This window comes from Alnus glutinosa, chromosome 5 (assembly GCF_958979055.1).
Source record: "Alnus glutinosa chromosome 5, dhAlnGlut1.1, whole genome shotgun sequence".
NCBI lineage: Eukaryota > Viridiplantae > Streptophyta > Magnoliopsida > Fagales > Betulaceae > Alnus > Alnus glutinosa.
Window position 1 is genome coordinate 15,812,742 of NC_084890.1, and position 13,780 is coordinate 15,826,521.

Below are 13,780 nucleotides of genomic sequence, written 5' to 3' on the forward strand. Positions count from 1 at the left end.
ATTTAAATATTGCCACTGATATATAATATCTCAATAGTGACGATATTATGGGCCGAGGAAATGTTCGAACAATACTACGTAAAAGCCCTTGGATCATCGTTCTAACGATCCACATTAGTGACCTAATTTGGATCTACCATTAGAACGATACACAACCTGTTCAACTACATGTGAAATGATGCTTCCAAAACTAAAAATTACCATATATAATCTCTTTTGAGATCTTAGCTAGGTTATAAATATTGGTCTATTTCATGATAAGATCCAACTAATTAAGATTCTTTTTAACCATATTCCTCAAACATGGTCATTGTTTTTATAAAATCCTCCCGTTTGCTTCCATCAATGCATGTCTTGATGCGTGAGACATCTTATAATAGAGAGAATGTCAAAAGATAATGATACACCGCATATCTAATAACCTAGCTTAATTATGTTTGTTACCTACTAAATTTATTTTTTAAAAAAATAATAATAAATTGGACTAGCTCTCTGTCTCAAGAAAGAGCTCGGTTGTAACAGACAACCACAAGGCCGATTCTTCCACTAGGCGACTTAGGCGGTCACTTAAGGCCTCCAATAAAAGAAGGCCCCATAATAACAATGGTGACACCGTAAAAGTATAGATTTTTTTTTTAAAAAAAAAAAAGGCTCAATTATATTGCTATGCGGGAGAAAAAAAAAAAAGGTGCATTATCTTCTTTAAGAGACTTAACTCCCATGGCGAAAATCCAAGGTCAAGGCAAAAATCAAAGGTCAATGCCTAAAAGCACAATTATTTTGTACCAAAAAAAAAAATAGAAAAAAACAAAAGAGTGAATTATCGCTAAGATTCTGTTTGGTAGACTCTAGAACTCCCCACGTAGAAAAATCAATCATCATGAGAAGAATACAACGATTCTTTTAAAAAAAAAAAATTGCATTATCTTTCTCTTTGGGAGACTCAAGAACTCTCACAAAAAATAACAACTGTCCCAAGTCAAACTCAAATCTTTAAAACAAAAAAATAAAATAAAATAAAATAAAACACACAAAAACACAAAAATCTTATTCTTTGAGCAATCACTCCAGCAAATTACAAAAATCGCTACAGCAATTTTGCGCTACCGGAGTAGGAGGCGCATGACCACTGCTGCAAGTTTGCCCACTTGACTGCCAGCTAGCTCTCGCCTACAGGCTACAGCCTCTCCGCCCAGGGCCGGAGCCAGCCCCCCCAAGTTGGGGGGGCCAAATTGAAGAAAAAAAAATTTGGGGAGGCCAAAATTAGAAAAAATAATAAATTTTGGGGTAAAATTTTAATTTTTTTTAAATTTTTTTAAATTTTTTTTTTTTTTTGGGGGGAGAACCTTGGGGCTTGGGGGGGCCCAGGCCCCCCAAGCCTCAAGGTGGCTCCGCCCCTGTCTCCGCCTCTGCTTCCAGAAATCTCTCGCACCCATCTCTCGCCCTTCTACTTGTTCTTTTTTTTTTCTTTTTTCTTTTTTCTTTTTTGTTTTTTTTTTTCTTTTTTTTCTTTTGCTATACTGAGTTTGGGACGAGGCATCTTTTTATTTTATTTTTTACACTTCACTTCAAACACTTTTTGTTCTGAGATAAGGATGAAAACATGTGGCTGCGGGACAACTATACGTTTTCTTTGTTTTGTTTTTACGTCTTTTCTTTTTCTTTTTTTTTTAATTTTCTTTTTTTGACAGCGTTTTGTTTCTACCTTATTTCAAGTCAAACAGCCACACTATTTTTTATAAAATATTATTATGCTTTTTTTCAACAAAAATTAATAAATTATATTAAGCACAAGAAAAAAAATACTAGTCAATTTGTCTAACTAGCCTCTCATTACTAATTATTAAAAAAAAAAATATTCTTTTCTTGTGTAGGTTAACAGTGTTATAAAGTGAGCCGATGTTAAGCCGGGATCAATTATTCTATTACGTAACTTTCATATTTATAAATTTTTACTAGAAATATGCATTTGATTTGAAAAAACTTTTAAAAATAAAAGAATAAGAAATTAATGAATATTAAAATGAATCTGTAGTGGCAAATTTTTTACTAACAATGAGTCTGACATTGAATCTCAAAAGGGCAAAAAATAATTTTTAATTAAAAATAAATAAATAAATATTTAATATTTAAATATTACAAAAAGGCCTCGATCATCTAAAATATTGGCCTAGAAGGCCTAACCAAACATAGAGCCGGCCGTGGAACAACTAATTCCCCAACACCAAGAAAAGCAGAATCAACGACCAGGATACGAAGAAGAAACAGATAATTAAAGATCTCCAACAAGGCTATGGGGACAATGAAAGGCTTCATATATTGTATTAGCTAGGGTCACTCAGAAGCCAACGATTGTGACTTTTCATAATTACGATGTGAAATTCATGAATTAATTAAGATACTCCGATCCTCCTTCCTTGCACAAGAAAAGCCATGAAAAAAAAAAAAAAAAAAAACTTTTCAAACCTTTAAAAGTAGGTTTGACAATTTTTGACACGACCCGTGAACCCGGAAAGAACACGACACAAAAAAATCGGATTTGGGTTTGTTATAATCAGGTTCGGGTTCAACCAGATATAATCGTGTTTGGCGGGTCAACTCTACACAATTAATTTTATTTTTTTTTTTAAAAAAAAAAAAAAAAAAAAAAAAAGAGTCTCCAAAACAGTAAAACCCTAGCCGCACATGCCCGCATCACTTTTCTTTTCCCTTCACCTTCTTCACGCGAATCACGTGGCACGCCTCCTTGCTCCAAGCCTCCAAGAGACTGTCCAGACTCCTTCACTTCACTTCACGATTTGTCTTGCACCGGGGATCTAAGCTTCGGGATCTTGCAGTCTTACTGTTGGAGATCATCAGCGGCAGGCACACCATCGACGTGAACTACAGCCCACCCTCGGTGGTGAACTGGGCGGTGTCGTTGATCAAGCACGATGAATTCGCCGAAATCTACGACCGCCAGATCGGTTTTTGGATCCAACTGTCCAAGCCCAGTCGAACCTACTCTACCTTGTGTCCTCCGTCCTCGTGGCCTATGGGGTGAGGCGGTGCCGGTGATCGGTGAGCAGTGAGCCAGTGAGCACGCGTTAACAAAACGTGTTCGTCAGGTTCGTGTCGTGTAACCCGGTTCATTATCGGGCCATGTTCGGGTTTGAAGTTATGACCCAATTAATAATCGAGTTGGGTTTGTGTTGGACCCGATTATATAATCGGGTCAGTCGGGTCGACACGAACCCGACCCATTAACCCGAATTGCCAAGCCTATTTAAAAGGTATTTATTCTATAAAATAAATCATACATCACAATATATACTATATATTACTCATTCTATTTCTTTAAAAAAGATTTATCTAAAATGTAAATCACCACTTATCTCAAAAACTTAAGTCGATAACGTTACGATCCTAAGTGTTTTACATATATGGTTTAAGTATAATATTAACTATGTGTATATAAGCTCTTAAGCACCATCATCTTATAAGTCAGTTTTCAAGAGTGAGTTAAACATGAGGTTTTCGTATCAAATAAGAAATCATTTACATTAATGCTATGTTAAATCATTATTCACCACTCATCAGTTATCCTAAAAACTTAAACTGAGAAAAAAAAAATAATGAATTCAATAATTTAATTAATATTTTAACATTAAAAAAAAAAATCTAGATATAGTTAGGAAGACATTTCAAACACCACACATGGGTTACTACTTAATTCTCTTTTTAATTAATTAATACGTTAGCTTTGTAAGTGAGGTTGTTGCATACGTGGAATTATCATTACCCTTTGAACTCTATCATAGGACCCACCACACCGTCCATCCAAACACATATAGGAGCAAGTGGAAGGCTATTCAACAGAAGATGACAGGAGATGAGCCATTGAGCCGAACCCGCAAGGAAAGGTCAGTTCACTACAAATTACTAAGGGACAAAGTGATGCTCATTGCAACATTTTATTAATCTACATTAACTGATATCTCAAGATTAACTGATATCTCAAGATTAATTTTCTATATATATTATTGTACATTTATTCATATCTCTAGTTATTTTCACAAGGTCAATCCAAGCTGGGGTGGCAGGTCATGTTCCCATGTCAGGTCGGGTTAAACCCATCAATCCTAACCCTCTAATTTTGTATTGGGTTTGTGTCATGTTCGCGGACCATGTCAAAAATTATCTGTCATTATGTCGCGTATTGGGTTCGAAACTTGGAATCATGTCGAGGCATAGATATAAAACTATATAGGTCAATCATAACCCAATCCATTTAATTAAACGGGTAAACACTAACCTTTTAGTTTCCTGTTACGTTCGTGTCGAGATTGCGGGTCGTGTCAAAAATTGTCAGTCCTAAATCCAACATATTCTCTAATTAACCAATATTGGATAACTACAAATTTTTTTCTAAAAATAAAATAAAATGTTGGATAACTACAAGATCTTGACTACTCTCATTTGCAAGAAAGGGACCAACTGATGCCTACAGCATATTCTGTTTGTTGTCTAATGGAACTACCGTTCTTCTAAAACATTATCATTACAATTCAACCTTGAGGTTTGTCTCAATTGCATAATAGCCGCAACAATGGCTACTTAAGGTAACCCCAGGATTTGTTCGTTAAAATATGGCAGTTTCAAATTTACTTTTCATTCTCATTGTCTCAGCCTGTGCCTTCACTTCAAACTCAAGTCATGAGAGCTTCCAGCAATGTTTTTCATCTGATTTACAGCATTCTAATTCAAGTTTGAAATTAATCTTCTCTAGGAATAAGAATACTTCTGCTTATTCTTCCCTCTTGCAATCATCCATACGCAACCTAAGATTCCTGAACTCCTCAGAGCCACTGTTCATAGTTACTGCATTTCATCAATCCCACGTCCAAGCAGCCATAATTTGTTCGAAGAAATACGGCATGCAAGTAAGAATCCGAAGCGGCGGCCATGACTACGAGGGCCTTTCTTATGTATCTTGCGTTCCATTCATCATCATTGATCTTGTTAATCTCCAGTCTATCAGCATCGATATAGGGAATGAGAGTGCGTGGGTCGAGTCCGGGGCAACCCTAGGAGAGTTATATTACAACATTGCAAAGAAGAGTAATGTCTATGGCTTCCCTGCAGGGAGTTGCCCCACGGTGGGTGTTGGGGGACACTTGAGTGGAGGTGGATTTGGTACTATATTCAGAAAACATGGCCTTGCTGCTGACAATGTCGTGGATGCTAAGATAGTTGATGTTAATGGTAAGCTACTAGACAGAAAATCCATGGGAGAAGATCTCTTTTGGGCCATCAGAGGAGGGGGAGGGTCGAGCTTCGGCGTCATTCTCGCCTGGAAAATTAGGTTGGTTCCCATACCGCCGGTCGTGACTATCTTCGGCGTCGAAAAGACCTTAGAACAAGGCGCAATCAAGCATCTCCAAAAGTGGCAAACCATTGCAAATAAGCTTCCTGAAGATCTTTTTCTCCATGCAGTTGTAGGAGTTGCTGATGCACCTGCAAAAGGCACTGGAAAAACTGTCGGAGTTTTGTTCAACTCTTTGTTTCTTGGGCCGGCTGAAAAACTCCTCCCATTGATGCAAGATAGTTTCCCTGAGTGGGGTTTGGAGCGCAACAACTGCAGTGAAATGACTTGGATAGAATCTGTTCTTTACTTTGCCGGCTTCTCAACCAGGGGACCCTTAGAAGTTTTGCTTGATAGGCCTCCACTGGTAGATATCTTCTTCAAAGCAAAATCAGACTATGTGAAGGAACCCATTTCAGAAACTGGGTTGGAAGGGTTATGGAAAAGACTAGAGGAAAAAGAGAGCTCCCTCCTTATCTTAACACCTTATGGAGGAAAGATGAGTGATATTTCTGATTCAGAAACCCCTTTCCCACATAGAAGTGGGAATTTGTATGAAATCCAATATTTAGTCACTTGGAGTGCTGACAAAGAAACAGAGGAACACCTGAGGTGGATGAGAAGGCTTTATGCCTACATGACACCCTATGTTTCAAAGTATCCACGAGAGGCTTATTTGAACTATAAGGATCTTGACTTGGGGAAAAACAATAATGGTAATACAAGCTATGCACAAGCAAGTGGTTGGGGTTTGAAGTATTTCAAGAACAACTTCAAGAGACTTGTTCATGTAAAGACTGCCATTGATCCTGCTAATTTTTTCAAGAACGAGCAGAGCATCCCAGTTTTTTCATCTTAAGGAGAATGAATGAAGAGTCCAAGTTTGTCCGTCGTTTGCCAAGTTTGTCCATCTTAGGCAAACGACCCTTCGCTACGCTCTTCCCCCTTAGTGGGACATTGCTGAGCCTCCATTGTGCCCATGCAATCAAAATTGTATCTCATTCAACTCGTAACTCCTTGTTTTCAAGACTCTATGCGATCTCTGTTCCTCAAGACCTTTTGTCTCCTGGCTTTCCGAACTCCTAGTAGCTCAACCATGCTTTCAGACCGAGGAGCTAGCGGAGACGTAGAAAAAAATAAATGTAAGGGCTGATAAGTATCGTTACATCAGCCCAGTGAAATTGAGGTGTAATATGTAGCATTGATCTTTAGTAAAAGCTTAAGAATGCCCAAGTCAACTGCAACAGGAGAAAAGGGACTCACGAACACTGCACTTGGAATATTTTTTGCCATCAAATATTAGAAAATTCACCAACCAAACTGCTCAATTGCCGAATTCAAAAAATAAAAATAATAATAATATCTCTTGCTTTAAAATGCCTAGACTTTTACTAGTTTGAGACTTTGAGTGGCTAGGTGATTTTCCCTCTTGTACCTGTCGTTTTGCTCTACCAATTTATCCTACGAATTTCTTCATATTAATTATATTTATGCTTAGCATGCATGTATTCTTCATTTAACACCGGAAAAGTTAGGTTACAACTCTCTAGACAGAGTTAGGTCAGCGTCCCTGTTATGTATTGGCTTTTGGTAAAGGTGACTTATGCCTTTTTTAACATGTTACTTTTTTCTTTTTTTTCTTTTTTGAGTGAAAAGCAAACGAAAATACGAAAAAAAAAAAAAAAAAAAAAAAAAAAAAAAGAAGAAGAAGCATGCAGGGTCTCCCTGCTTAGTGAGGGAACCCTTAATAAAATTGACAATTTACTTAATGGTAATTAATGTCTACTGATAACTGAGTGAAAAGGAAACTAAAACCGAGGAATTAGAGAACATTTCCACCCAAGAGATATGATTAAGGAGCTAAGGACCATATTAATGCTCCGTTTGTTTCGACGTAAAATGGTTTTCGTCGTAAAATAATTTCAGGGAAGTCATTTTTCTTGAAATATTTTTCGCCGAAAGCATTTTTCGGTGTTTGGCACGTGCGGAAAATCACAAATATTTTTATTCAATCATATTAACCTATAAAAATCAATTTTTATTCAAAACATATAAATATTAATGAAAAATAATATAAAAATTACTGAAGACGAGATTCCGTCACTGACCGACAAGATTTCAGCTACTTTTACCGAATTCCGCCATTCCGGCTACTATAGCCAGAATCCAAGATAAATGCCGGAATCCGAATAGTTTCGTCGGAATCTGGGTTGGCCGGATTCCGGCCAAAAATTACAGGATTCCGGCCAAAACTGCCGAATTCCAACATACTGGCCGGAATCTGCCGGAATCCGACCGTTCTACCCTGATCTGTCTGGCCAGCCGGCCGTTCTGGCAGATCCGGCCAACCGGCCGAAATCTGGCCTTTCTGGCTAGATCCAGCCAGCCGGCCGGAATCTGGCCGTTTTGGCCAGATCTGGACAGCCAGCCGGAATCCGACCGTTCTGGCTAGATTCCGACCAGATGGCCGAAATCTGGGCTGACCGGATTCCGGCGACGATGGCCGGATTCAGTCACCGGATTCCGGCGACATTCCTCGAATGCTGTCGGATTTCGATACCGGCAAGATTTTGTTGATGGTCGACTGCTTGAAGTGAAGGTCGACTGTGTCGTTTAGTAGGGGTCGAATGCGTCTGGCGTCTTCGGAAAATGATTTACGCTTTTAAAAAGCGTAAATCATTTTCCTAAATTTACTAAGCATTTTTGGTCAAACAGAAATCATTTTCCGGTTGACTATTATTTTCGCCCCTACCAAACACCGGAAAATGCTGAAATCATTTTCCAGAAATCATTTTACGCCGAAACAAACAGAGCATAAGTCGTAAATGAAAAGTATCCATTCCTTACATTTGATTGATACCGCTAAAGAATCCAGATGGTCTTTCAAGCATTAAGAGGCATGTCAATGTGCAATTGGCAAGCACCAATAGGCCTACCACTACAACCTCGTTCAATTTATAAAATTTATCATCCAGTGTATGAAAAAAGAGCTCCCAGAGTTGAAAAATGGATTTATCTTCGAGTCTTTTTTTTAGTCTATTTGGCTTGCTACTAAAACTAGGAGTGGTCATTCGTGTTTGCGTGTCAGGTTTAGGTCGTATCAAAGCATGAGTATAAAATTATATAAGTCAACCTTAACCTGACCCAATTAAACAGGTCAAATCTCTCAATTCTAACCCGCTAACTTTGTGTCAATTCACGAGTCGTGTCAAAAATTGACAATCTTAAATGTCACATGTTAGGTTCCAGTCATGTTGAAACATAAATATAAGACTATTAGGTCAACCCCAACCCGACCTATATAATTAAATGGGTCAGACTTCTCAATCCTAACCCACTCAATTTGTATTGGGTTCATGTCAGATTCGCGAATTGTGTCAAAAAAACATTTTTGATAAGTAAGCAAAAATTTATTAATAAAAGCATAAGGCGCTCCTAAGTACACATGAACAACCAAAGCTAACCCGCAAAAATCCAACAAAACCCACAAAACCTAAACCCTAGAACCCAAAAAAGAACACCCAAAAACAACCCACAAAGGAACCCAACTAAAACACAGGGAAATAAACCCCAAGACCCGAAAGACAACCCACGAAACCTACCAATGCACACAACCTTACATCATGTAAACCTTGCCTTTCTGGCGTCTAGAGGAAGCATTTACGTTGCCATAATTGATGGAGCTTTTCAAATTCAAAAGTTCCCTCTTGCCTTTGGTCTTCTGGCTCGCTATCATCTTATCCCGCTGAAAATCTTCTTCCATGGAATCCCAAATAGCCAAGAACTCCTCACCAAAAACACCATCCAACACCCAATCCAAGGGCAACCCATCCCATAAATCATCATCCTTCTCCCAAACTACTATCTCTCTGTTATGATCAAAACCGATAGGCTATTCCTGAGATTGGGAGAAGCCATTGCCCTTTACAGATGAAGGAATGAGGCAACCACTCGAAGGGGAGGGAGGCCCTACCACCCCGACATCGTTGACCTCCCGAGACAAAGCGGGAGGGACTAACATAGTCGGGCGAGGGTTGAGAAACCCCTTCCTAAACAGGCCCTTCTTCACTGGAGGCTTTGCAACCGTATCCTTATTAACAAAGCTAACAGTCATCTTCGAGGCTTCCAAGGAATCTGATAGTAACCCATCATTCCACTTCACAGAGTGACCTTCCCTAAGCTCCCTAGCCCTCCGGTAATATTGCTGAAAAGGTTTGGAATTTTGCAGCAAGGGGAGGGAAGAACGAATCTTCTCCCCCAACTCACAAGCCCTTGAGAGAGGAGGAGGGGCGAAGGCGTCCCTATAGCCATCACCACTAGAGCTACCGAAAAATCTAGAGCTCACAATTAGCCTTACCGGAGCCAGAGGAACTACTAGAGTCGCCGAAGGCAACAGCTCCGGAGCCAACAAGGGGGGGAAGACGAAAGGGGATGACGACTTGACTGAAGAAACTGCTGGGTCGATCTTCGGACACCTTGTCGAACCACCCTCAGGAGAAGGCAGATCCAAAACCACTACAGAAATTATCTACAGTGTCATCTCCGGCCAAAGTGAAGACCCATGAGCGATTGACGGACGCGAGACTTTGGATTTTGGTAGGAAACGCTCAAGCGAAGACCTGTGCGCTTGCTGCCCAGGCCAGATCCGGCAAACTAGATCACAAGTTTCCCTACAGCCCAGCCCATGGCCAAGTTAAAGCTAATGACCAACTTGCTCCACATGCACAAGTTCGAAATTTTGAATTTCGAATTTCAAATTCAAACAGGGGAGACACTTCTTGCCCAGCGGACGATAAGGCTGGTCTTTGTTGGAGCGGAGGAGACTCCATATAAGAGCAGTCCACCGCCGATCTCGGGTCCTCCTCTACAAACCTCACCGCCGGAAGATGATTAAGAGCACACGGCTTCGCCAGCGAAACCCTCATCCTGGAATGATGACCACCCACGATGTGCAACTCCTTCGCGACAGAGACCGAATCCGACCTCAACACTTCTGCAAAGGAAGGCCCCGTCCCCCTTGAAGCCAAACCTAAACTTGACCCTACTTCCTTATAGCGCCCTAGATTTTAAATCCTAAAATAGGAAGTCTTAAATTAGAATTTAAGACTGAATAAATAGACAAGTCTAGAGTTGACGTTCGATCCACTAGACTCGACGCTCGAGCGGCTTATTACTGTAGGAAACAAATTTCACATCCAGCAACTAATAAAATCACGTGTCTTCTGATACAATATTAATCCCCGAAGAATTAATAAAATTACATGAATATCTATGAAAACAAATATTCCTTAGTAAACCATAATTTTGCAAATAAAGAATATTATTATTAAACTCTAATAATATTATTGGATAATTAAATTGACAGACTTGATTATACAGTGATTTTTTTTTTTTTGATAAGTAAGTAAGTTTATTAAAAAGCGTAAGGCGCCCCTAAGTACACCGGAGGTATACACGAGCAGCCAAAGCCAGCACAAAAAAAAAAAAAAAAAAAAAAAAAAAAAAAGAAAAAGAAAAGAAAAGAAAAAAACCCAAAAAAACCCCAAGAGGACCAATATTTATTGTGCTACATAATATTATTTGGCATAATATTATTCAGTATAATAATATTATCCGTGTAATAATATTAATAATGAAACTAACTAAACCTCAAACGAGTTAAGTTATAATTTTTAGTAAATTAAAAATGAGAAAGACCTGATGTGAAAATACCTGTGAATAGATATTTTCTAAATTAACTCAGATTAAGTTAACTAAAATAAGAATTAATTGTGGTTTATAAAAAAAAAATATCAGCCTTCTCCTTTTCTATAAAACGGACCCTCATCCCTCTAAAATAAAAAAACTCGCACAGCTCTCTTCTCTTTTTCCTTCTTTCTTCTCCCTTCTCCTTCTTTCCTGTTCCTTCCTTTACTCTCTCTTGCCGAGAGATACAGGGAGATTGAGCGAGAGAGTGAGAGACTGTGAGATTGAGAGAAGAACCGAGAAAGAGAGAGACCCAATCCTTCTCCTTTCTTTCCTCTTCTCTTCTTCTTTCTTTCTTCTTCTGTCCCGATTCTCTTTCTTTCCTTTCTCAAACACACAAAGGGAAAGAAAGAGTGAGAGGGTGAGATGAGAAGAGAGACCGAGAGTGAGAGATTAATAGATCGAGAGAGAGAGAGAGAGAGAGAGAGAGAGAGAAAAGGCCAATCGTGGGAGAGAGACCCCAAAACATGTCGAACCCGTGAGGAACCAAAGGAGACCCAATCCTTCAGTGGGTCGCCGGAGGACACGATTTTTGGTGGATCAACGCCAATGAGCCAAGGGCGCGATTTTCCGATGTTTTTCCTGAGATGAACGAAAATCTTCAAGGTGAATTTAGTAATTTCATTTGATTTGTTTGGTTATTATTGATGATAATTGATTTTCTTGATTTGGGACTTTCGAGTAGAATTTGTGTGTGGGTGTCACGGCTGAGCTGTGGTTGTGGGATGATGAGTTTTGAACAAACCTGTGTGAGTTGTTGATGAATCCCCTATTGTGATGTTTTATTCCTTGTTCTTGACCAATTGTGGTTGATGATAGTGTTAGGTGTAAGTTTGTTTTGGGGTTCCTATTGGCCAAATGGTTGCTGTGATGATTTGATGATGGGTGTTTTTCTTTGTTGAACTTGTGTGGTTTGGAGTGGGTATCCCCTATTCCGGTTAGGTGGTGTTTCTGCCATGTATGTGTTTTGGTCCTTGGCCGTGTACCCTCAACTGGTTGTGCGTGTGTGTAGCCGTATCCCTGGGTTTTCCGGTTGTGCTCGTGGGTGGTGTGGTCTCAGCTAACTCGTGTATTGCATGAAACCCAATCCCCTGTTGTTGGTTGAGCGTTTGAATTCTAATTAACCAATTAGTGAGGTAGTGTGAAAAGTTGGGTGATTTGGGTTAGGTTGTGATATTGAGCATCTTCTTGTTAAACCAATTGTGGTTATATGTTAGCTGTAGATGTTTTGAGTGGAGATCAAGGGATGATTTTCTATTAAATTGAAGGGCTGGCCGATTGTGTTGAGTGTTGTGATTTTGAGGTGTTGATAGTTATTTTGAAATAGGGTTTTCTGTGAGTGAGTGTGGTGTTTATCCGTGTCCCCTGTTTTGACTATGTGTGGTGTTTTGGTGGATGGGTTGTTTATATTGTTGGCTTTTTAGTGTTGATGAGATAAGAGACTACACCAAAGGGCTGTGAGTATTTCTTACTCACTGAGTGATACCAGTTGGTTTTCTATATATCATGGTTATGAATTTATTTATTTGTTTGTGAATGCGAATTTGCATGTTTTATTTTATTTTTAATTAATGAAGTTATGTAACAAAGCTGACAGAACCACCAATGGATATCGTCCCATGAAAGATTAATATTGAAAAATTAGAGGTGTCCGAGGTGAACTAATAAGCTATTAGTGTGAGGAGCTGGAGCTTTTTTGTTAGAAGGCATGAGACTGCAACGAGAGGAATGAAAGAAAGATGATTTCTAAGACTTGCATAAAACTATCACTATATCATTGCTTTATATATATATAATTCAATTCTTGACCATGAACCATAAATTGCATATACATATTAACATAAAGCATTCATTGTGTTTCCTTTCAAAATATATTTATAAACATCATATTATTAAAGATAGTTGACTCACACAAATACAGTATGGGATTGTAAAAATATCCGCAATCACATATTCATTGGTGCAGGTTCTAAAGATGAAGGATTGGATTATGCTAGCATTAAAGGTTTAGTGCTTATGTTAATGCACTTGATTATATTTCCTTGTAATTGTGAATGTTTGTATTCTTGAGAATGTAACATGTTTAGAAATGTTTGTATTTAGTAGATTTTTCCATGTATGTTTACGTGTCTCTGGTGACACATATTTTGATGTAATTAGTATAAAGAAAAAGTAAATAACTCATAATAAATTCTAGAGGTATTTCAGTTAGCTCAATGCGTTATGTTGTAAAATCCTAAGTATTAAAGAAAAAATATATTCCGTTGTTAGATTTAATATCTCTGATGTAGTAATATCACGTGGTTAACCGAAATTTATCACTTACGTCTTTCGTAAAAGGCGGGGCGTTACATTCCTTCCCAGCCTTCTTGTCTGACGCAGACGAGTAGCCAAACCCACAACCCACTGTGGCAGAGAGGAAGTCTGCGGCCTTTCTCAGCTCACCTAAGAATTTGTGCCATCCCCATCCTCCACGACCCTCAGGGATCAGAATGATCCCTTTCCGACCGCCCATCCCGAAAGTTGCTGCCTCTAACAATCGGCCAACTTTGTTAACACCTCTCCGAGCAATCATGACTTTAGACCCTTCCATGAAAGACTTGACAAAATCTTGCTCTTCCAGGAAACCCAATAGAACTTCCAACGTCGACACAAGCCACTCGGAGCACTGGGTACTCAAGATGACTTTGC

General features: G+C 38.9%; 1 protein-coding gene across 1 annotated transcript; it reads left to right on the top strand.

The window, feature by feature from the left end:
• Positions 1-4,422: 4,422 nt before the first annotated feature.
• LOC133867851 (tetrahydroberberine oxidase-like) lies at positions 4,423-6,588 on the top strand. Its single transcript, XM_062304613.1, has one exon. The coding sequence runs from the start codon at positions 4,629-4,631 to the stop codon at positions 6,201-6,203; it is 1,575 nt and encodes a 524-aa protein (XP_062160597.1). The 5' UTR covers positions 4,423-4,628; the 3' UTR covers positions 6,204-6,588.
• The last annotated feature ends 7,192 nt before the right edge of the window (positions 6,589-13,780 follow it).